This window comes from Pholis gunnellus (genome assembly GCF_910591455.1).
Source record: "Pholis gunnellus genome assembly, chromosome: 10".
NCBI lineage: Eukaryota > Metazoa > Chordata > Actinopteri > Perciformes > Pholidae > Pholis > Pholis gunnellus.
In genome coordinates this window covers 21571923-21597409 of record NC_136537.1, presented here as the reverse complement: position 1 = coordinate 21597409, position 25487 = coordinate 21571923, and the positions used below count along the sequence as shown (strand labels likewise).

Genomic DNA, 25487 nt, shown 5'->3' with positions numbered 1-25487 from the left:
AAAATAAAAGACAGAACAAGTCAATTCATTTTAGTACGATATAAGTGTACGAAGCTGCAATACTTTGCTTATTAAGAAATATGAGTGACTAAACCATCATTTTAGCACTGAAACTACTACAACTATGATTGATGAATTGTTGTTATTCATTGAGCAAAAATGCCAACCATTCACTGAAATATGCTGTTCTCTATTTTATTTTATTATATTGTATATGTTGAAGCTTTGGACTGTTTTTGGACAAAAGCGATAACTTGAGTTCTGGGACTTTGTTATGAGATTTGTCACTGACATTTTGTTTTGCTATTTTACAGATTAAGCCAAATCGGGTCAAAATTGTGCACAAAATTGTACCAACTCCCACAAATGAAAATATATAAAATGAACAGCTAATCCAATAACCAATAAAGCATGTTGTTGCTGTACGCAGACCACAAAGGCTGGGTTTGTTATGCTAGGACAGACAATGCCTAGAAAGCAGCGTACTGCTTGCTGGTTTTCGAGCTGCTCCAGTCAGAGTAACGGGGAGCTGAGTGGGAGGAGGTGAGGGGGAGGGAAGCTGAAGACCTGGTATGACATCACCTCTCTTGCCCCGAGCCATGATGTAATGTATCACAACAACAAAAAGAAGCTCAGGTGCTTTGCTGTGCAGCCCGGTCATTAGCATCTCCAACAATCACCGGGAGGGGGGGGGTCGCGTCTGGGGAATATCAGACCTTCCTGCCCAACCCCCCCCCTCCTTTTCCAGCGTTCTAGGAACAAACAAGCCAATTAATCATTTTTGTACTGACTAATCACAAGCTAGATGTAAAAGGGAGAGAGGCAGCGGAGCATCGATCTTACAAGGTCGTGACAGTGACGCGAAAAACGGCACTTGAGAATAACATTAATGCACTCGTGCTCAATAGCAGTGTGTGCTAAATGCATGAGCTGGAAGAGGGTGGGCGGGGCCTCGTCTGCCATTTGTAAACAGTCTGTGAACCCTGGCTACTGCTGTTCAATGCATTTATGGGGTCGGCCATGTGATGGTGTTTTGCTTGCTGATGCGCAGCATTAGAGCCATAAAAACCTCATTACGCTGCTGGATGACAGAGTCACTATCTCGTGACACACACACACACACACACACACACACACACACACACACACACACACACACACACACACACACACACACACACACACACACACACACACACACACACACACACACACACACACACACACACACACACAAAAAGGCAAGTGTTTCATCATACATGGCAAAATCTGCCATCTATCTCCTTTACTTCCTTAATTCAACTCTAATTCAACAGCATCAGGCAGCAGCTCACATTTAAAGCATTCTGCTGATGATTTTCAGTCAATATGACGTACAACCAGCACAAGATGCGATGTTTCTGCATTCAAATCATGACACAGCTGAGATAAAAACAGCCCTTCAGCATGATTTTATTGTTCACTTACAGTGATTAAATTTACAGTCGAGACAGATACTCCCAAAAAGCACCCTCAAGAAAATCCCATAAACAAGCCAACATCTCACATCTGGACCGCACCCAAAAGTCTGTGTACTGGAACTTTAATGTGCCTCTAACCCATACACAGAGATGGGGTTAAATGATGCACTGGCGGAACTGGAGACATGCTTCTAAAATAAAAAGAACTAAATCATATCTCACCAAGAAAAAAAAAGAGCCGTCTTAGATCTCACTTGACTTGCAATGGGTGAGCAGGTCGTTTTGCTTAAGAAAACTCTCACTCTCGTAGACGCACACGGGCTATTACAGGATCAAAGTCAACATACTCTGATTCATTGAACTGTGTCCATCCTTATTGACTGAATTTGTTTGTGAGCCGACAGCAGAGGAAACACAGCGCTCCTGAGTGCCAGCTCTGTGCATTAATCCTTGAAGTCGCTCCCATTACGACGGCTCTAAATAGCATTGTTAGGGCGAGAGAGATGATCTAATAAAGAGACGACGATTTCATAGCTGCGGCAAGCCCGAGGGATTATTTCGTTTATCAAGCTGTTGTCACCTGCACGCTGCTCTGAAAATAATTTGGCAGAAAGAAAACAGGCAGCCAGACACGTTGAAAAGATAACACATGCGGGTTCACAGAGGTGAAACATCTGCCATGCCCGCCGCAAAGTGCAGAAAAATCTGAAAAACAGCGAATGAAAAGAGAAGCTCTTGGAGAATAAGTGGCAAAGTAACATTGTTAGCAAGTGAGTGAGAAGTTGATCAGAAACTAGAGGTTTCCGGTTCAGGTTATAGACTCACTGTGGAAGGTCATGAACTGGAAGTCGTTAACTATGGAATAATGTACGGGGGCGTGAAGGAGTCACCTTTGTGTGTTCTTGCCCAATGTTCCCGTTTCTCTCCTTTCCACGTCCGAAAGAAATCTGAGCTAAATGTTAACATCGGCAAGCTCACAAAGACAACACTCACATGCTGATGTTTAGCAGGTACTATTTTCACCTTGTTCTTCAATTCACTTTAGCACGTTAGCAACAACAATTAGCGCTAAACATAAAGTGCAGCTGAGGCTGATGGGAATGCCATTAGTTAGTAAGTATTAGTAAGTATTGAAAAATTAACATGTTTTATCTGGTGATGGCCCCGGGTGGACAATGAAGAGACCACTATTATTAGGATCTATCATGAAGGAGGCATGAATATATGGAGCAGATTAACACATTGGCAATAGACATATTTCAACAAAATGTTCATAACTTCTGAAGATAACTGGTCAAGTGGAGACAATTTGGCATCATTGTACGATTTGCACCGCCTTTCACAAACCACACAGATTGAAATCCATCACACAAGAGGCAGTTTCCCCACAAACGGTCGCCTCTATGAACCAGAATGTAATGGATTAGGGCGGGAGCTATCACAGAGTCCTTCAAATATCCACAAACTACTTGGCCAGCTAGCTTCAAACACACACAACCTCGAGGGAATAGGGCAACACCAAGAAGTTAACGACGGCTCATTAAAAAATAACTTGATGATAATCACAAAAAGTTAATGTGTAAAAGGGAATAGTGAAGTCTGTGAATATTTCCTTCCACTAAGTCAAGATTTAAAGCTCATTTTATTGTGTAATTTAATGGAAGGTGCTTCAAGTCGGATAAAAATGCATCTGTGGGCAATAATGACTCTTAAGCTGCAAAAGATGATATCACTGAACACATCCGATTCCTTAACAGTTCACATGTATCCCAGTGCTACAAGTTTAAATACAACACTATTGTACAAATGTTTAATAAAAGTATATTTTTATATATATATCTGTAAGTCAGACTGCTGTGTCAAACTGAACTAAAAACAGTCATATTCTCGTTTCTCTCAACATTAACCTGTTTCCAGGAGACAGTGCACCCAACATGAAGCAAGACAGTTCTACAAATTCTATTTTTAGACTCATACAAAACAGATTTTAACCCTTACTTAACCAAACCAGCAGAATAAGAATCCTTATGTATATCTCAAGTGTCTCTTGCAGCATCCAGTGTTGTCTAGCATGCTCAACACTGAGCAGCTCAAACTAATCTACTAGGAGAGATTTTGATCATATTTACGTGACAAACATAAAAAAAACAAAGTACTTTGTTATCCTCGCCATGCAGGCTCATTACCGTAGAAATAAATGTCATCTGTCGAAGCCTTTTGAAAACACTCGGCTTTAAAAAAAAGGTCTTTTGAATGTCAAAAGTGACATGAAAAGCAAATCAAATGTCAGTAAGCGTGTTCTATATCAGCGGCTGAGAAATGAACCGCAGCCAGTTGTAAATGAGAAGCTCGTTTTCCTCATGTGCACGAGGCACAATTTCATTGTGTCGTTATCGAGCACGAACACTCCCGAAAATATCTGTTCTATTTCTGTCAAGGTCTGATATTTGGCTATTAATAACTCTAAACACAGATTTAGCTTTTGGTGTCCGTGCTTAGAATGAGACACTGAATTCAACAAAGAAAGTCGAACTACAACTGAAAATAAAAATGTATATTCATTAGATAATAAAGAGAATACTTGACCTTCGACCCCTCTTTTATCATCCTGGCCACGTTTGACAATCGAGTCATCTTTACTGTATTTACCGATTCAACAATAATAAGATCTCGAACTGAAACAATTAATCAATTTGTTGATGGACAGAAAGTTACGTCTGTCAATCATTGATTTGTGGTTTGAGTTATTTCTTCAAAATTCCAGCTGCTCAAATCAGAGTAAAGTGAATACCTTTGGGGTTTTAGTCTGTTTGTCAGACAAATCAAACAATTTGGATAATATCAGCTTGGATTTGAGACATTTTATTCTACCAAATGATCGATAGATTATTCTGACGGATTAATGAATAAAGAAATAATAGCTGCAGCCCTAAAAAGCTCCCCTGGATAACATTAAACAAACAAAGATTACAGAACGCAGGAGGCAAGAAAGCTCGAAAAAAAATAAACAAGTAAAAGTGTACAATGAACCGTTTCTTCTTTCACCGCTGCGGTTGCTACACAATGTCTTTTCACAACTGAGGCTTTTGTATCTCCGCACAGCTGAAGCAGAGCAGGTTGTCACAAAGGACAGCTCTAAAAATAGGAGCTCGGCTTTTCTGCGGCCGAGAGTGGCAGGTTTGTTCTCTCTGCAACCGCCATTTCTCAGCAGGTCTGAACTGCTCGACACCCTGAGCTCTGATCTGTGCAAACCTCTTCCTCGCCATCCACTTCTGCCCGGACACGGCAGGACTCCGCGATGAACTACTGAGAGATACGACACGAACGGGGACTCTTATGTTTGCGTGCAGCACCAAATGGTCGATTCATCTTCAAACAGCTGTGTTGTGCTTGGGTAAATGTCTTTCAAAGCCATCATAATCAAACACTTAGCACATTAACGGCACCATCAGTAGATCATCGCCACGTTGAATGCAAGACCCAACAGAACCGCACCCACACAGCAGGGATGGTAATAATCCAGAGCGCCGAAAGACAGTCAACACCATTATCAAGCACATCAGCAGAGAGGCACAGCGTTGGAGAAATGATGCCCCGCAATCAGCCTAATTGTTGCCATTATCTCGGTTTACAGGCCCATAAGCTGTACCAGAGAGATGTTGATCACGTTTTTCTGTCATCGCCCGGCGACGTGATGAAGTCCATTCTCAGCTAAGCATGTTCGTTCTTCAGATCAAACACAGGATAATGTGTATGGAAGGAGAGGGAAGAGCGGCTTTTGAATCACGCTTGATTTTTAAAAAGAATTCATTTCATGTTGCTGTGGGTGTCGCGGTGACACAATTGCCTTCTCTCTTCGACTTGTTCAGCCTCGATGCCAGCAAATGGAAGGTATATTTATTAAGGGAGTCTACCAGAAGCTACAGATACGACGACAAATGAGAAACAGACGCAGATACAACCACCAGCAGGAACACAAACAGCTAGAACACACACACACACACACACACACACAGTCACGTAGAGAAAACACCAAACAACATTGTCAATAGATACCGTACCTGAGGTTTATTGCATTCCTGGGAGCCAGGTTAAAGGAGAAAGCCATGGAAAGAAGCAGAGGAGATGAAAGTTATCAAACATTCCACTTGTCAGTCGAGGATGTGAGGAACAGCAGGTGAAAGCTTCACCGCACTTGTTAAAAAAATGCAGCGTTTTGCACCACACAGAGAAAAGCGTCCATGCTAGACAGAAGCCTAAACACGCCCTTTCTGCCCAATAAGAATAAAACACTTTAATTAATCCCTTCATATGGCAGATATTCAACTCATTTCAATGTTGAACAAGCATCTTGAAACATGTTTCTTTCATTCTGACAGCAAAATGATTATATCAACCTACTGGCAAGGCTTTTTCACTGTTCTGGGACTCAGCACATTAATGGGATTTCAAGGTGAAAATTCAACTTTCTCAGTGCTCTTATAGCCAAGGACAGGTAGGGAACATGCAGACACGTGCATTATTATTCTGGCTCACCCACACATCCCTCCATTGAGCGTGCCTGCAGATTACAGAACAGATCAGTTTAATTTCCGGACCTCCTCATTACCACTGCAGGACATGTTTGACCTCTAAGCAGACAATAAGACTCCAATTATAAAGGTGCCATGTGTAATGGTTTTCAAAATCACTTTAAACTTCTCTAAATTAACATTGAAACCTTTGACACATCACCTCAAACACACGCGATCGTGGTGCAGGAAGCTCTGAGCCTCCATCTCATTCCTCTACGAGGAACAGTTAGAAAGTTAGTCTGCATGAAAAGAATCACATGAAATGATGCTTGATTAAACGATCCTACGAGAGATTCGACTCTTCAAATCAATCATCCAAAGAAAATGCAACTTCAAAGTAAGGAAGATATTTGAATGAAAGCTCACACATAGCGAGCAATATGTAGCTGTTTGTGCTCACGTTAGCTTCGAAGACAGGATGAGCGACCTCAATGCAAAATATTATCGAGTGAATAGCTTGATACTTTGAGAAATACACTCGTATGATTGCTCGCCGACGGTTAGAGGAGACGATCAATACCATATTCAACTGGAGCCAGCAGCAGGTTAGCTTAGCGTAGCGCAAAGACTGGAACGGGAGGGAAAGAGGTAATCTGGCCCTGAAAAACTACCTTATTCTTGTTTGTACATTCTTTCTTCGTAGGGAATAAACTAATCCAGACATAGCATGTTCATGAGTGAGCTTTATAGGTGCTGGAGGGCAGATTCTCCGACCTTTGGACAAAACCAGGCTGGCTGTTTGCTACTGTTTCAAGTTTCAAAGCTAAACTAAGCTAACCTGCTGCTGGCTGCAGCCTAAATATTGAAACAGACACACATGAGAGTGGTATACATGTTCTCATTTAACTCTTGCCAAATGATGAAACTATTCCTTTAAAAAGTGCACCATTTTAAATTGCAAGCACAATAAACCCATTAGCCCTAATAGCAGGTAAGTTAAGATACAGCAGGTGTGAAGTTAATGTTAAGTGAAGTATGTGCTATAAAGCAACCACATACAGAAGCATAACATCTCTGAGGAGACCGCCAACATATCCATTCATTTATCATAATAACGTTGTTGTCTCAGGGTCTCTGATGCAAGCACTAAACTTTTTATATTCAAAAAGTCTCAAACATAAATACTTGTCAGAGAAACTGACGAGGGACTCATCCTTATCTGGAATAACTCCACCTCCATATAGACCTTAAGGCAAATAAAAAGTAGTCAGAAGAAGAGTGAGCAATGTCAGTGTCAAGGACACTCCAGCAGAGCGCACGGTTGCTGATGGACGTGTCGGCTGTTGCAGGGATTAAACCTGTGACCTTCTGATTACAGGGCGGCCTCGCTAACCACCAGGCCGCCCCGGGTGGAGGAAAAGAGTAAAAAGGAGTATTGATTGGCCGACTCCTGCTGCTTGTATAATTACAGAACAGCTGTTTGGAGCCTTTGACGCCCTACTGGCCACCGAGTAAACCCAGAGGAGGAATACTTCTCATCTGCTCGGAGAGTTTGGGGCGTCTGGGGCCGAAGAGGAGAAGGCAGAGGAGAGGAGAAATGGAGGACAAAGGGTAGAGGAGACATCGGAAATTATCATAATTTGTTGTAGATAAAATCTGGAGTGTAGCGTTCAGTAAACATGAGGCCCCGGTAGCGGCCGCATCAACATTTCATTTCAAACCGAGTGATAGCACAAAGACATTAAGTGACTGACTGAGTGAGAGATCAGGGAGAAAATATGTGTGTGTGTTTGTGTGTGTGTGTGTGTGTGTGTGTGTGTGTGTGTGTGTGTGTGTGTGTGTGTGTGTGTGTGTGTGTGTGTGTGTGTGTGTGTGTGCACAAATGGCTGTTGATATTAGAGGAAGAGATAGCGTGTTTGAGATAAAGTGCAAAACGGAGAGGGACTTAGAAATGGAGATTATGAGCCTTTGCAAGGGAGAATATAGAAACATCGTGTGTGTGTGTGTGTGTGTGTGTGTGTGTGTGTGTGTGTGTGTGTGTGTGTGTGTGTGTGTGTGTGTGTGTGCGTGCGCACGACAGACAGAGAGAAGAGCGACAGAAAGAGTGATGCTAGAAATAACTGGTGTCCATTCTGAAGAAGGCACCCCGAGTGTTAACCCACTGCTGAGAGCACACAGGAGACATGCGTTGAATCATAAACACTGTCCTCTTTTACTGCTCGGATTTATCCGGGACACATCTGCGGAAACAGAAAGCCAAATCCAGATGCAAACCCTTTTAGATGCCTGGGTCTTTGCTTCTAGTGGTGGCAAACTACAAATGTAAGCTCAGAGTGACAGCTGTGTTCCTTTTCAGGCATTTTAGATGCGAGCTGTCAGTTAGATCTCTCCAGTGAAATGTGGCACAATATCTCCCATAACAAGAAGAAGAGCCTGAGTAGGTAGCTATGGGGATACAACTGGACTGCTTATCAGAGACAGGAGGTAAAAAAAACAACATAAAAGAGCACTATCTTACGTCATACCTTAAATCAAAAGATTTCAATGTTTAAAGGTAGGTGAGGTCTTTGACAATAAATCTGACAGGCGCATTAGAAGTGAAGCCCAAACTGCCATCTTTTACCTTAGAATTATTGCAAAGGTCAGTCTATTCCTGTCTTTGGAAGAAGTTTAAACACAAGAGGCCTGCATTACCTTAATGCACTAGTAAAAAGACAAGGTTCAGGCACAACTTCTGCATTTGATCGCTGCCAACTTTGAGATCCACACAGGTTTGGCGTTTGATGTAGCTTTGCAGGCGGGTATGAAGAACGGAGACGCCATCTTCCTTCGCCAGAGTTACGAAGATAGCGACAGAAAAAATGTCATGAAACCTCAGACTTCACATCTTTCCATCTCAGAACTACAAAAAAAGCTTATGTTGAGGCTCTTCTGACTCTGAATCAGCCTCACAAGGGACCGATAACCTCATCGGACTATTGGCACAAACGATTAGAAAACTCGTTTGATTGTGTTGCCCTCTCATGCTGGTTGACTCTCCGTCACTATGTTGTTGGATTGTGAAGCACGTAGAATTGAATTTTCCAAAAAATCAAGACTGATGGACAGATTGTAAACTTAACCAGCCAATAAAACTATCTAACAAATACTATTCTACGCTTTCTCTCTCTCTCAAGTAATAGTAATTGTAAAACAGATCCAAATGAAACCAGTAATTCGCATGAATATTATACTTTAGGCCAGACTTGCATTATGTTTGAACCCCAAATAATCCTCACTTCATACAGATAATAAGCGAGTAAAGGCCGGGGGGTAACTGTGTGTGTGTCAGCACTCTCAGAGGGAGTTCCACTGCTGGGTTACAATTACATTTATATTTTAGGGTATTACGCTGGTACTCTTTCAGAGCGACTCTCAATGACTGCGCATGTCCAGTTCAGCGTGTTGCTCAGGGACACACAGCTGCTCATAGACACTCGGCCCACTGCGGGGATCGAACCTGTGCCCTTGGGAGTTACGGAACAATCTCTCCCAAACGATGAAGGCCACCCTGCTACTGGCGAGGCTTTGGCTATTTCAGGATTCAATGCAACACTGAGGATGGAGGCTGACATTGGCCCGTCACATCTCATCTCATCGCGCTCACAAAAGCAGAACTTAGCCGCCAATTAATGAATAATGACATAAACTAATCTTGAAAACAGCCAACAATGTTGTTTCCTTAATGTCCTTTATCTTCATTGCAGCATTGTTTCAGCAAAGAAAAGTAGCGAGTAGTGTACCTTGTGTAGTTTATTCCATAAAAATGCAACATACTACACAACAGTATAGTTCAAAACGGACTCTAAGAACAATAAAATGCATCAGTAATAATCAAATCTATAGTTCTGACAGGGGCCATAATGAGACTTTTAATTTGGACACATTTAGATAGTACAGATTTTTTAACTTTGTACACTTTAAAATAGACCCGGTCTGCCAGCATCGTCCTGTCTGCAACATGAATTAAGGTCAAATCCAATGTTTGAGATATGGCTTAAAACAACAAGAGCTGAAACAATCGATTGGTTAACCAATCAGCCGAAACTAAACACCAACGTTGATACCGGATCAACAGTTTAAGTCACTCATCAGTCACAAATGTGAGGATGTGCCGCCGCCGCTTCTTCTTCTCTCTCTCTCTCTCTCTCTCTCTCACTTTCTCAGTCATTTTGTAGCGAAACAATAATCTTTAACAGCATGATCAACAATGAAAAGAATCATCTCAGCCCTAAACAAAGCAGACTTGTCTACAGTATTTCTCACATTTGAACAGCTTTGAAACCTTCAGATCAGCGGCTCCTCTGATGTTTTCCCACCTCGCCTCACATTCGTCTTCATAGGAGTGACTAAGCTGAATAAAAACCTTGCCTGCCAGAGAGATTTCCTTTCTTCAATCCCAAGTTTCTCCTCGGTGCATTTCTCACCTCCTAAATACGCCTCGGGGTAGGAGGGAGGAAAATCGGAGCGCTGCCTGGCATTCTAAATGCCGGAGATTAGCTTGCTATGTCAGCTTAGCATCCGCCCAGATTCAGCTTCTCTGTCGCTCTGCTCCCCTCCACCCCTCCGTCAGCAGCAGCAGCAGCAGCAGCGTACTGCCCTCTTGTTAAGTTAGCTCCCTTCCCTACTGTACTTCTGAGTGCACTCGACCAGAGCCCATTTGGGACTGCTGGTTGCCATGGCACCCGCTCCATCCTTCCCCACAGGAGCGGCGCTAGAGCGGCGAAGAGTTGAGTGTGTGACGGGAGACGTCGGGCCATGTGAAAGTTCAGTGCGGTCTTTTGAAACAACAACACAGCGAGTCTAAATATAGGAAGCAGGGTGGGGCTGGAGGGAGGCTGGAGGGAGGCTTTGGGGGGGGTGAGTTGATGCTTGCCGCATTTTCCCTCTTTTTTTTTTTAAGCGTGATTGTTTCACAGTGTTCCAGGAAGAACCGGGTGCACTGACAGAACCCCCGCGGGAACGCCGGGAATGAAGGGAATGCAGTGAAATTGTGCAGAACAGGAAACGCTGTGTGTAAGAACTGCATGCTGGGTATTTGCATCATTAGTGTGAAAATGCTTTGCTTCCTATTCCCAGGGAAAGAAAGCACAGAAGGGAAAGGACCTGGTGCAAACGCAACGGGCAGCTAACTCTTCCTCTGCTGGAGTCGAAACCCTTCACATGGTTAGAGTGAATGCTCTTCCACAAATATGGTGCACTCTGATTGGACGAGGCTTTCCACTGTCAGGGCACCAAACCACACTTCTGCTTTCATTTTTCATCGATATAATCCCCCCCAAAAAATACAAAGTTTGCCGACGTGTCCAGCCTCTAACATGCTGAAACAGGATTAAATTAGGAGAAGTACTGCATGAGAACAGTTTCATGCACACATTAGCACTGGTGGATTTGGAAAACGAATGTCTTTCAACACCAGCCCAACTGTTGAGTATGCAAATTAGGGTTTATAAGAATTGAACAGCTGCGAGACTCATGAAAGTAGGCACCATCTGACTCAGAATGTTTTCCTTCCCCCAAACTCTCTTCCTCCTCCATTTCTCCCTCTGTGTGGATCTCATGACAATAATCACAATATTATACTCCATTCTCATCGGCAACTGTCCTAAAACTGCCTGTAATTTCCAAACCAATCAAGGCTGTGTTGAATCTCAGAATCTCCATAAATGAAACTTGAGATGGTGAGATAATGCAAATCCATTTGTTTCACAGATATCCTTTTTGTAAATGACATCTTAAAAAGGGATTTGGAGGGACACAAATTCTTCTAAACAGTGTCCGTTTTCCCACGTTAACCTCTGAAACAGGGCTGAAAATGACACTGATAGATGTTTTTCACATGTTTCATTGAAATGGTTGACAGTCAACAGAGAGGCATAGGATGCCGTTCCCTCAATCATGTGAACCAGCAGTACAATTAAAGTGATTGTCCTTTTTAACATGCACTTTAACTTGAATATATTTAGAGGTTTAGAGGATGTGAAGCTATGCACTTGTTTGCAAGCCCTTACATTAATCTCTGAGCCCTTGTTAAGTTTTAAGTTCACAGGTTTAGAACCACTGTTTTAAAAACCTTCAAACTAAACTACTTTCTTTTCCCCTGGTCCCCTGGCACCTGGAATTTGCTTTGCAATATGCTGACATTTGTATCATTCAAGTGCAGAGACAAGTTAAGAACAAGACATGCATTGGTGAGGAGTGTGCTAAAAACCTGCACAAAACATCAGAAGTCTTTTCTGACAACAATAAACACCACAAACAAGAAGAGGCACGTATAGCACCGATAAACTACAGCATAAATGATGCTCAACGAACTACAACACATGTATTACAGAGAGGGTGGATCGACACACCACAGCCAGCAGCTCCAAACATCACACACAAGTGTATAGCAACTGTAATCTAGCAAGGACGGGTTAAACAACATTTGAACACTACAGGGAGGAGAGCTCAGCGCACCCTAAGGAGACACGGGTGCCCTCTCCTCGGGAGACGTCAAAAACACAACAACCGACAACCGAGGGAAAGCTGAGGCCAGCAAACAGAGAGAAACACACAGATGTGGTGTAACGGGGAACACACATGTTCAGCTACCATCTGAAACAAGACTGCACAACAGGTCCTGAAGAAGGAGCGAGACAGGCAATCAAGAGCAACACGTAGCACACACACACACACACACACACACACACACACACACACACACACAGCGATCCAGCACAGCGAGGGTGAACACAAAACTGCAGCGCAGGGCGCAACTCACCGTGTGGTATCCCCGGTCTATGGGCGGCTTCCCGGTGGGGTACGGATCCACGGTGTCGATGATCGTCTGCCTCTCCCCTTTCTGGTTGATCTTCCGAAAGCGCCGACGGGATTGTCTGTGCGAGGCTTGCCGCTGAAAGTACTCCTCATTTTCATCCATATAGTCCACCTGGAAACGATAGTGAGGGAGGGAGACGGAGAGAGGGGGGAGTGACTGTCTTCATCTTCATTCACGCCCAAAAGCACACAAACACACAATCTCCCCTCCTGAAAAAGAAAAAAAAAAAACCCACCCTCCTATACTCCAGCACCGATTCCTCCTCCGCCTCCTCCCTGCCTCCCGCCCCGCTCTTTGCGTAAAAATAGAAGTGTGTGTGGGCTGCGCGGTGCACACCTACGTCAAAGGGTGCTCACAGCGCAAAAAAAACAAGAGACCGAGGGAGAAAGGAGAGCGAGGAGAGAGGAGCGAGGAGAGCGGTGGGGGCGCAGATTGACTGACAAGACTGATAAACAAGAGATGGAGTCAGACGGCGTAAAAGACAAGCAGATGGAACAGACGCGCACTCTCGACTCTCTCCGTGTCTGTTAAACGTATTAACCACAATGAAATTGCATGTTAAAACAAGATAAATCATGTTTCAATTTTTAATGAAATTTGAAGGAGGAAAAAAAAAAAAAAAAAGAACATTTTCCAAGTGGAAACTGACACAGGATGCCAGTTCGACATGTGTGCAGTGACGTCATATTCTACAGTTTTCTACAGTATTTTGGGGTTGAACTCTATTGCCTGGCGGCTTTGGTTTCATGCTGGAATGACATGTTTAAGTTTCTTTCTTCTTTGGACCCCTTTCCTCGCGCTCTCACTCGCCACTTTCACTGCGGCGTCACATTTTCTTACAGCGCTCAGCTTCTGGGATTTCAACACTGAAATCTCTCTCTCTCGCTCTCTCTCTCTCTCTCTCTCTGCCGTACCAACTGCTGCCATGACGACGGCGTGTGAGCGAGAGCTTAAGTGTGATTGTGTGTCTAATTGCGAATCTCAGAGCAACGTGTGCATGCGTGTACATGTGTGTGGGCATGTACAGTGACTCGCACGTGAGCGGCTTATTTCTTTTCATCCGACGTGTTGGTCTCTTTGCTCATGTTTGTAACTGTGCATCTCATACTGATAGGGGGTGGGGGGGGGGGGGTTATCCATATGTATCTATATTTCAGCAGCACAAATCCCTTCCTCGGTAATTGCAGGGCGGGTTGGCACCCATTATAGCAAAAAAGGGGGTAAGGCCAGAAAGTGTCTGCCTGCTAGCAGAGCAGAGGGTGTTATTACCGAGGGGGTTGTGAGAAGCTGCTGATACAGGATCAGTTACAAGAAGCCCCCCCCCACCCCCCCCCCCCTCATCTACAAAGGCACACACTCATGGAGTCCTTATTATATACCGGCAAGACGTGGGTTGTGTGTCATGTCTTCAAAAAAAAATAAAAAAAAGATGCAGGCGGAGGGGCGGATTTGCATGTGCTAGAAACTGAGTGTGTGAGTTTGAGGAACGAGCTACAAACCAAAATCAAACATTAACACCTTAGCAGTGGACAAATGGCCGGCAGGCACTCACACTGGTGTTGTGTTTTGGCTTCATATGCCACAGTGTGCACAGTTTTGCTGGCTATTTGAACAGCTTTGTTCACTGTCCCTCAACACTCTGTTGCCTGCAACTGGCAAAGAAAATATGAATTATGTTTCTCGTCTGTATGAATCTGTTTGAGGATGGATTTGTGGAGGTTATGATGATTGGAAACCTACACTTACAACTGTGAAAATAAACTATAAAAATGACACGCTTTCTTTCTTCTTATCTACGGTCTATCTGCGAGGGTTCATCTCAATCATTCAGTTGATACAAAGGTTCCAACTGAAGAAGGCTTTCTGATTAAAGAGGCAAACTGATGTCTGATGTAGTGTGTCAATGAGCCGGCGTGAAGCCGCAGCGAGCATACTGTACGTACGTTTTCTTGCAGCACTGTAAATGACAGCTGACAACATCGGTTTTGTCTCTAGTCTACTGCCGCCCTTCAGCACAAACCTATCAGCAAAAAAAATGCATCTGTTCTGATATCTGCAGGCTTCAGAGAGCTTCTGGTGAACAGATGATTGAGACGGGAATAATTTGTTCGGAACAACTGCTTTCGTGAGCCAACATTTGATTTGCCATAAAACTGGGTCAGAGCTTCTCCCAGTCGTGGACTCGAGCAACTCCACGCATGCTGGACTCCATTAAAGACAATAAAATACAGCTGTGCTTTAAGGCTGGGATGAAATGTCAATAGGAGGCACTTATAAAAGATTAGGAGGGAAACATCACAGGACCAACTCTATACTACACCGCTGTAAGACGGTTTGGTGATCCACAGGATAGAGTTCACTCTTAACACATCAAGGAACTCCAAAATCAATCAATCATTATCCGCTCCGCTGACATCAGAGAAAACTGAAGCTTAACTTCGTTCATCGGAAGCCCAAAGCACTGCTGGGTTACACTTAAACCAGAATCAGGTTTTATTTTAGAACAGGTGAATGTAATGTTCTTGTTCGGATAGAAAAGAACGAGAGTTTGACACCGTAAGCCGTGAAAAGCACTATGGTTTACAAAAACACAAGATAGGTGTTTGGATTTGGGTTAAACGTAATTGAAAATGAACATTTGGGTGGGAAAAGCTTGGTCAAAAATAACAAAAAATGACATTTAAAAAATACTAATGTGTGTGTTTGATACCTGTGTGCTAAAAGTCTGATAAAATGGGACTCACCACAATCATCTCTGAGGGTTCCAGGACGATGCACTCACATCCACGCCGCAGGCTGCCTGCTGATCGCTTCCCAAAACTGGACAGGACAAAAAAAAGAAGTAGAAATTAATGAAATGATGAGAAAAACAAGAATTTGGACGTCAACATTTACCTAATAAAGGCAAAGCAGTTCATGTTGTTTCCCTGTAAAGTCTGTAATGAGCTTTTACTCTCACACTGAAAGCCAAGACGTCTGTGTAAGTCAATCGGTAAGTCTGTGACCGACATGTTAAATATGCAGTATGGAATTTCTGTATAAAATGTTGAACAGAGCAGCATTGAATGGACAGTTCCTCCTTTCAGCCGGGACCACACCCACCTGAAGGGAAACACCCACCTCTGGAAAAGTCCACTTTCACGTCGTCACAGTTTGTACAGTATGCCTCGTGCCTAATGAGCGGGGGAACCGGGGAGTATTAAAAAAAGAAGCAGAGACCAAAACGTCTCAAAGGAGGGCAGCAGCCATGGAAACTTTGAGCATGAGGAGATCCAAATTGTGGGCTTGATGAAGAATGCAGCCATTGTCCAGCAGCCGACGTCGATGCAGAGACACAAGGACTTCCTTGTTTGTTTATTTTTAACATCTTTCGATTCAGAACGCGATCTACATCTGGTTGGTTTGTCGATTGTTTTTGCAAGATAAACTCAAGTGACTCCAACAGGACGGATGGCTGTCGAGTCTGAGCACCTCGTGCTGTGCAGCGGTGCATTATTCAGATTCACTAGTCGGGATTTTAGACCTGCAGGTTTAAAAATGACATGGAGTCAATGTGTGTGGAAGCAGAAAACTGAAATAATTATAACATACAACATTTTTAAGCATACATATGATTATTTGCTGCTTTTTCTTGTCCTATAATATCTTTTTGACTGTTGGTTGACCAAAACAAGCAATGTATGGACGTCTTTTTGAGCCCTGGGACGTTATGATGACCACTTTTCACTAGTTTCTGACATTTGAGACTAAACGATAACTGTTTTAGATCAATCCCTAATGCAAATGATCTTAAATTACAGACCTATATCCTCATTTCTTGCAGTAACTCGCTGTTCTTTCTCAATTCCTAAACTGGGTCTGTTGAGGCCTTCTCTTCTTGAACTTCAGCGTGTAATTGATACAAAGTGAGTAACTGCGGGTGAAGAAAGTCCTCCGCGGTGCTGACGGTGAAGTGAGCAGCGCTGTGTGGCTACCTGTGTTGAGGCTGTGGAGGTGTCAGCTTTCATCAATCCCACCGACAGGTGCAGACCTCAGGCACAGCGTGGTCTAAACGCTTTCAGGCCCCGGGCTTGTGGCTACATGTTGTGGATACGGCTCGGTCAGGGCTGGAAAATAAATACCAGCAGACTGCAAAGAGCCGGCGATATTCCACCTGACACTTTGGCAAAGAGCAAATAATGATTTTCGTGCGTCTTTTATTTTCTAAAAGTCAATTCCGCTTGCTTTGCTTTTCTCTTTCTGCCTCCTTTCACACAGTCAAGCCTTTGTCGTGTTTTGTGTTTTTTCCTCTTTTGTCAGCCGTTCTGTTGTTTTTCTCTGCCAGGGCTGCAATTTTACTCGACTGATTTGTTTCTTACTTTCTGATGCCTCTTGAACTAGAGTTTGTCAAATAAGTCCACATGATTACAGTTAACTTCTGCTGAGAAGCACAAACTGAAATCAAAGACAACTTGAGTGGCTGGACCGGACCGCAGCGAGCGGAGAGGGTGAAGGCAGTGCGGGGGTTAATGCTGATGGTTGCCGTTTGCTTTGCCCGAGCTTCAGTTTAATGCGTTTTAACTCGGCTTGTATCCCCGACATACACAAGCCGGAATTCCACCACAGGGCCAAACAGAGCTACAGTATGGAGAGCTTACTCGGTATTTTCTCTCACAAGAAGACACACGTTGTAATTCTCTCGCAACTTATTTCCAGCAAAGATGATTTGTCAGCTGGGCAGCAGCTTCAGAGGAGCGAGCGCTTCTGATCCGGTTTTGCAGACGTTTGGAGTCGGTACCGGCTCTGATCCTGTTGAGCCTCCCGAGGCCGGCTCTACTTTTTGGAAAAAGCGAGCGGTGAATCCAGTCCTTACGCATCACGAAACACGTCGGGCCACCAAATGTTAAACAACAAAAAGGGACGTGTTCAATCATGTTCCTCCATTACATTCCCGACATGAGTAATCCAATCCTCCATTTTGCGGGAGGCAAATGCCACTGGCAATGTGAGATATTAGAGAAGGGATTATGGAAGTGGAGAGTGAGTGGGTGGGAGGGTTTTTCAAACACAAACGTGTCTTGTTTGGAAGATTAAAGCCTCCACTGCTCTAGGACTAGTCCTCAGCATATATTAAAGTACCAGATCTGCTGTGTGGGTGAATGTATATCAGGCAACAGATAGAATACGTCTAAACATGCGATTCTCCCAGTGGATGCGTGGTTTGGTTGGTTTGGGGTTTGGGCATCTTTGCAGCGATCAACACTGTCACACTGCAAAGTTTGACCGATGCAAATATTTTAATTTCTATTAGCTCTACCGACGAAGTGTGCACAGTATGTTTGCTATTAAATAATGCTGCACCGAGGAATTCAGGTCAAGATGACGTAAGGTTTGTGCTTTCTATCCTGGGAAATAAAGTGTGTGCTGACTGACAAACGTACAAAACCAGATAAGAAAAAGATAAGAAATGTGCCAGATGGTTGAGCAGAGCACAGCACTGAGCAAAGATTATCGGCGTCATACTCTCCACAAAATAAATGCTGTTATATGTGCTGCGTTCAACAGCACAATTTTGTGCCGTTAAAAAAAATCATTATCCTCACTCCACTTTATTGTCCCTTCAAGGGGGAATTCACTGTGCAGAGGCCATTACAAACTGACAACACGCGGTGCATGAATACATAAAGATGCAGCACATACAGAGAGAAAAGCCATCATCAAAAAACAACTTTGCAATTTGAGAAACATATTTATTTGTGCAGCAGCTTCATGACGCATTCACGTCATATCGGAGTTTCCTTAATTACCAGTTTCTGACTTCCAAGTGGTTAGTATGACTGGGAAACTGGGATGTTTCTGAAAAACTTGATGTATTCAAATTGCCACTTTATAATATGGATGTGCCACAAATCCAAACAAACATGGACGCCTCATGTCAGCCAAAGTCTGTTGTTCAAGGTAATAAAACTCACATTAAATGAATATTGTGTCAATTCACAGTATATTAAAACCCTCACAAGGCGGATCTACAATCATAACAACTATAATCACAACCAGTCTTGATCTGAAAGGTAAAAGCTGCACCAACAACAGCACCTGTTGCATAAAGATGAAGGTGTTGCGTCACTTACGTCTCTGCCTGTTTCGTAATGTTTTATAACCTCTGCAGAGAAGATTTGAGCAAAGATTCAATGAAAGTTTTAAAATGAAACCCTGAAGCTCTCTCTTTCTCCCAGTTGACTGACTGACTGACACCTCCCCTGCCTCGGTGGCCTCGCGTTCCCCTCCCGTTACACAACAAGCCCGGGCGTCTGGAATGTCATTGCGCATGCATCACCAGCCTTTCCCCTCTGCGAGCCCGGCAGCCCCACCGCCAAAGCCTCAGATCCATTCTGCCGTCTGACTGAACCGGTGCAATCCCTAATCTGCACCCCTGGTCTGAGCTGGAGGAGGAGGAGGGTGGAGCGGGGGGGGGGCTCCTCACTCTGTTAATCCGTTTAACTGAGTAAACGGTGAGAGGGCACAACAGCTTTTCTAACACACCGGACCCTTAAAATAGGACAAAAGATTAAACGGGTTATGCAAGAGTTCAGACCCAGCTCAGAGGAGGAGGGAAGTGGAGGTCAGAGGAGGGAGAGGACGTCTCTGAAGTGACGCTCAATGAAAACAGCATCCAGGCTTGAGGGAGTTCACCAACATCCCCTCTGAGCTGCAGCGGTCCATCAGACCACCTCTCACCTTGCGAACACAAACAGAATTCCTCGGAGTGACGGCGTGGCCGCACCACACGCGTGCCCCCGAACCTTTGCCCCGCCACTTCTGAAATAGACGCCGACGCCAAGAATGTGCGAAGGGCACGTGACTTTAGCTCTTCCCAAAATACAACACACAAAGAAAAGGGCACTGAAGTAGAGTTTTAGAGAGAGCGACTAAGCTAGCCGCCCAAAACTTTTCCAAGATGTATCAATCAATCATCGCTGCATCTATAAACCATTTCCAACACATTCTCCCCACAGCAGCAGGAGCTCCATCTTTGTTTTGGTTTCAAAGTTGCCAAAAGTCTTGTGTAACCCCCCCCCACCCCCACCCCCCCAACCATGAAGAACACACACACCCCTTTTTTCTTTTTTTGTACTGGCAGCACACACTGCTGCACACTGACAGATCCAAAATAACATCAAAGATGTGTTTCACATTCCAGACTTGAAGGTTATACTGCAACCGGCTCCCAGCTCGGAGACGAGTCAGATTTTGAAATCGCAACCACAAACACAGGAGCTTCCGGGCAGAGCTTCCTGTGAGCCATAATACAGGAGTTAAGTGCTGCTCTAAGTCTGGACACTCACCCCCGATTCTGCAAAACCGCTCCCAGAGTGACACCACCAGCAGATAAGATAAGAAGATCCCCGCTGTTAGTCCACAGTCGGTCCAACAAGCACGTTCCAAGTCCCGACACTTTGGTGCGACTGCGGCATATCGTACTGCGCACACCCGAGTGTTGCTGTCTGAGAATGGGAGTGTGTGACTCTGAAAGTGTGTGTGTGTGCGGATCAGCCTCTGCCCAATGGCTCTGCCCCCTCTCTCTCTCTCTCTCCCTCTCTCTCCCTCTCTCTCTCTCTCTCTCTCCGTGTAATGTGGTGCGCTGACTACAGCCAGCATTCCAGCGTACGACTCACTTCCTGGCACAGAGACACAAGTGAGTGACAGGACGGGCTGTGTGTTCATGTCAGAGTGTAGGCGTGGACAGCTTTTGATCTCCCCTTTCGGTAAAAGTTACTCATCAACATCTTTATCATGAATTCTGTGGAATGTAATACTTTTCCAGTTTTGAGTCAACTGAAATTTCTTGATAATAATGAGTTAATAATTGTTACTTAAACTCCAGCATAACAGCATATACTTCCCAGCATGCATGGTTAAATGCTCCATAAGCTTTATTTGTCTCTATTTTGATGAAAGTTAAATCATAGAAGCTCGTTAGGGGTGTTTTTTACACATGTGACTCAAATCAGTCACATAAATCATTTATCTGATCAAAATTCAAATCATGATAAAACAAACCTAACCACTATAGCTCTCTAAACTCATTACATTTTCCATGACATTTGGTTCTAGCTTGTACCACTTTCCCCCCCCCGTACTTTTTAAGTTCAGCCACAGATTTCGTGCTTATTTTGATCCGCGTCTGAATGTCAAAGCTAACAACACAGCTCAAGATTTAATGAGTAGGCAGCATGGCGGTCGAAGGATTAGACTTTAAACTGCTTTACTGGTGAATAATAAACATAATTGGAAACTAGCAACTCTTGTCAGTATTTAACCCTAACTTAAGAGCTGTTGATTGAACTTAATTTCCTAAGTTTGTCTGTAGGGACTTGCAAGAGACAACAGATCAATAGGATGGTCAACATTGGTACAAAAATGCTGAATCCTACTTTTCCCACAAAGCAATTTGGTAGTGTCCATTTGTTAAACCTCCCCGCCAGGTACTGTAAATACTTACGCCTTTCAAACTTCATGGCCCCAATTTATATCACAGGCTTTTTATTCCTTAATATGACCGGCTGTGTAAAAATGTGTAGAGTGCCCCTTTAAATTATGATACAGCTCATGAACAAAGTGATCTATTCAACAGTAGTTCAGTTCAACTTCACAATTTAAGGATTTAACTCATAATTTCATGTCAAAACGATCAATGTATATTTGACAGTGTAGCCAGTTATAGTGCTCATGTGAGTCCCTGCTGGCAACAACCAGACAAAGTTAGTTATGATTGTTTTTCTCTAAAAAAAGAGGAAAACTATTCTCATCGCTTGCACAATCAGTTTTGAAAAATGTGATTGTAGACGCATTTCAACATCCAGAGGGACACGAACGTCTCCACAGGAGCCACCACATTAACTTTCAATCCAAGAAGCAAAAACATGAAATTGGCAGTCACCGTTAGAGTTGTTTTCATCCACGTGAGGAGTAAAAATCACCTTTCAAGCCTACCACTGTCTGTCAACCTCCACAGAACATAAGAGTATTTGAGCAACAGTGACATCTGCGTTTGCGCGAACACAGAATAAATTATTGCCGGATCAGTTTGTCATCTGCATTCACAGATGAGTCTGCCTGAGCTGCTGCTGGCTGTCAGAAAAAATGATTTGATGCTTTACTGACCTTTTCATCGAGCACTTCACACAAACAAAAGAGACGAGGTTGACGTTGCTCCGCTAAATCGGACCCCGGCTGCTGATGTGCGCTGATTCAGTTAAGAGTTGTGGTTTTGGTTAGCCAATATGAGGCGGATTATCAGGAAGCTGTTCAGTGAACGACCGGAGGTAAAGTCCTGACAGCAGTCAACTGATAATAAAGGCAGGCGGCAGCACGGAGGAGGGGGGGGGGGGGGGGGGAGTACAAACCAGTGGGGGGGTTAACAAAGTGTATATCATGGTGGAAGTTAAAAGTTCCATACAGTGGGACGTGTTTGAAACTGGAACTAAAAATGTTCATTATTACTTTGCCAAATTCTGGTTCTGACCATTGCTGGAAAAAAAAGTTGTAGAGTTGCAGAAAACAGAGTTGTGGCATCAACACACCTAATTTTAGAAGTTTGTTTTATAAATAACTCCTAACTTGCTCATACATTTCCAACTTTTCTGGAGAAAAGTTCAACCCTCCGCCACCAACAACTCTGTTGAAGGTTAGTGGATTATAAATGCAGAAAATCACACTACTTTTACATAAACTTAACCCATAACGCCAAGATCAGCCTACACGATGTCAGCCTGATAATGGCCCGGCCGACAGATGTGGGGCATCTGGAAAGAAAAACGAATGTCAGGTGCAACAATTGCCCGTGTAGTGTTGTGTGTTTTAGTGGAATACAACTGATGCATCAAACAGAAATAAGTCTAGCTTATGTCCAAGCGTTTTTTATGCCTCGTCTCACCTAGTTTGATAATTTCTACTACATGTTCCGTGACGTAGACCAATAGCAGGAAAGAAAGCTCCTTCCTACTGCAAACCATGCAACTGAGTACAACTGTGCAAAATGGGACGGCAAAAGACAAGAACCTTGCTTCAACAATAACTGATGATGAATGTTTCCAGATTCAGCTCCATTCATAAAACTGTTACTACGAAACATAAGCATTTGCGGTTGGTGCTGCCGGGTGGATCAGTCAATTCGGTCTCTGATGCTTTACTGGTGTATGTCACCAAAGATGGTGGGCTGCGATTGGTCCGAGTCCAAACAGTAGTCTCCCGTGTCTCTCCGCCAAGTCACGGCGAAAATGAATCACTCTGCGATGGCCTAATCTGACAAAAATCATTACCATGCAGCCCCATTTACTGGTTTCTTTTAATTACATGTTTTACACAGCACGCGCTTCTACACGCTGTAAATCTGCGTCACCTGCTTGCTGCTAAGATTTATTTATTTGGGTTGTATTTGATTTCACGCTGGCCTCTGGGTTAAATAAGGCACAGAGCGTCAGCCTCTTCACACAGTGGCTGAGTCATTCCTCTTCCCCCTGGTTCACATCTCACCACAGAGGGGAGGGGAGGGGAGAGAGACGGAAGCACAGAGCGACTGAAGCGTATCAGGTTTTCAACCTTGCTGCCAGAGGAGATATGAGCAACCATTACTGGACAAGGTCTGTCTGTAACCTAATTCCACCACATATTTAAAAGCTTCAGGAAGTCCTGCTGGACTCCATTCAGTTCCTTGTGGCACAACCAACTTCCCCTACCAGCCATTTTGCCCCTCGTCATTTCTACGCCTTTTCTTTCTTTATGTCACTTATGGCCATTAAAACAAAACAAAAAAACTTTAATGACTTAAAATAAAGTCTGATGAAATGAAAACCGAAGGTTTCCGATGTCTGAAATGCTACAAAGGTTGAAACATTAAGAGGCTGCTAAAGTGGAAATGCCTGACTACGTGAACAACCAGTCAATAGTCAGGTGACGTACATGTCACTCATGTGAAAACACTGAAACACCTGTTGAAGCGGGATGTGTGTCGCGACGTCGGGCGGCTTCCATTTAGATCGACAGTATCTATTATACTTTCTCCGGCACCGTTACTGGGACAACAGCAATACGACGATGTCCTGAAAGAACGGGTTGTAAATCCTCTATTCCCGCTTCATTTGTAAATGTACACTGTGATTCGAGTTGCGAGTGAGTTTCAATGACCCCCGGAAGTCCTTGAAAACTTCCAAACCACAATGTGTCACTTTGAACGCGTCATTTCAAAAATGTCTTCTTGTCACCTCACTTCATTTCCCCTCCATGAATGATGCTTTTAAAGCGGCAGCCAGCGCTGTGCTAGAGGCCAAGACTATAATAGAGTGCTCTATCTTTATACAAATATGCTCATTTATCACACAATGGAGTCATCAGGTCATAACACGAAGCCGTATTTAAAAATGTGTTTGCTGCATTATAATTCTATTGACACATTCCTCTGTGGTTAAGGTTCAGGCCTCTATAACATATATTACAGTCAAGGTTGAAAGGAACTTACATTAAAAGTTGGAGGGATATGGGATGCAAACTTTGTACGCCAAACCACCCCGAAAGATTTTGTAGCACTATAACTACATCATGTTACTTCCACCTTTGCACCGTTGCTTCCGAGAGAGGACGATCAATACTCGCATGATCACAGGAGGTCAAGAAAATGTCAGACGCTGCCATTTCTCTCATCGAACGTACGAGCGAGTTAATACAGATGGATGTAAATAGGCTACTGACGGATACATCCATGTCTAATGTACATTGGTGCCAGTGTTGCCCTCTATTTAACTAGCTGTTGTTCTCGAGACAAACTATTCAGCTTTCTATGGTGACACTGTGCTCGATGTGCAGTTTGTGCATCATGTGTTTAATTCGGTGCAGTTGAAAAAAACAAGACAAGTCTTGTGCAATGCAGTTGGCATCACTCTAAGAAAAAGTGAGCGAATTATCAACCATATACAGTCTTGTCTCATGCAGCAGAGTACACCCCTACTCTGGCTTCCTTGCAACATATGCTTAGTAAACATTTTCAGAGGCCTCTTCCCCAGTGACTGCGGTCGGGCATTAACTTTAATCTGCCAATATCTGCAAATCCTCCTCCGGCGTCCCACATACACACTTTCACCTTGGCAAAAACCGAAAAGGTTATATTCAAGAGGGGTGCAGCACATTTTGGCACATTTCCGATGGAGTCTTCCGTTTTAAATGCCTCCCACGTTCCTGTGAATCCGGAGAATGACCGGAGCCGACCCCCGCAGCACTGCCGGGGACGGCTCCGCGCCGCGATTAAAGCGCCGGCCCAAGTGCTCAAGAGTGGCCCGTCCGTAGGTGTGTGTTACGCAAGCCTAATGGATGAAAAGATCATTGTTTTCAGGACGCCCACAGAGCTGGTTCATGTAACAGAACCACTTGTGAAATCGCAGCTTTTTAACATTTGGATCTTGGCTTTCAGAAGTGGTGATCACTGCTGTGAGCCGATGGAATCTGAAGTCCTCTGAGGGTGTTGTAGTTAATTATTATACATAATGGGGGTGGGCTCTGATGACCACTCTTCTTTCCTCAAAGACTACAATATTTGTTTCTTGGAACAACCTTCCTTATTAGAAAAGGGATGGAATTATATGTCGATCATGAGACGTTTAGAGCGACTTTAGAGCGACACTA

At 43.8% G+C, this 25487-nt stretch overlaps 1 protein-coding gene across 7 annotated transcripts in view; it reads right to left on the bottom strand.

Moving 5' to 3' along the window:
- The window catches only part of rapgef2b (Rap guanine nucleotide exchange factor 2b), a 97220-nt gene that overhangs the window by 33120 nt on the left and 38613 nt on the right, over positions 1 to 25487 (bottom strand). For all 7 annotated transcript variants that reach the window (XM_079167649.1, XM_079167653.1, XM_079167652.1 and 4 more), the window contains exons 5-6: positions 15578 to 15653; positions 12777 to 12944 (exon numbers count right to left, since the gene is read on the bottom strand). In XM_079167649.1, coding sequence (XP_079023775.1) covers positions 12777 to 12944; positions 15578 to 15653 — 244 coding nt within the window. The remainder of the gene's footprint in view (positions 1 to 12776; positions 12945 to 15577; positions 15654 to 25487) is intronic.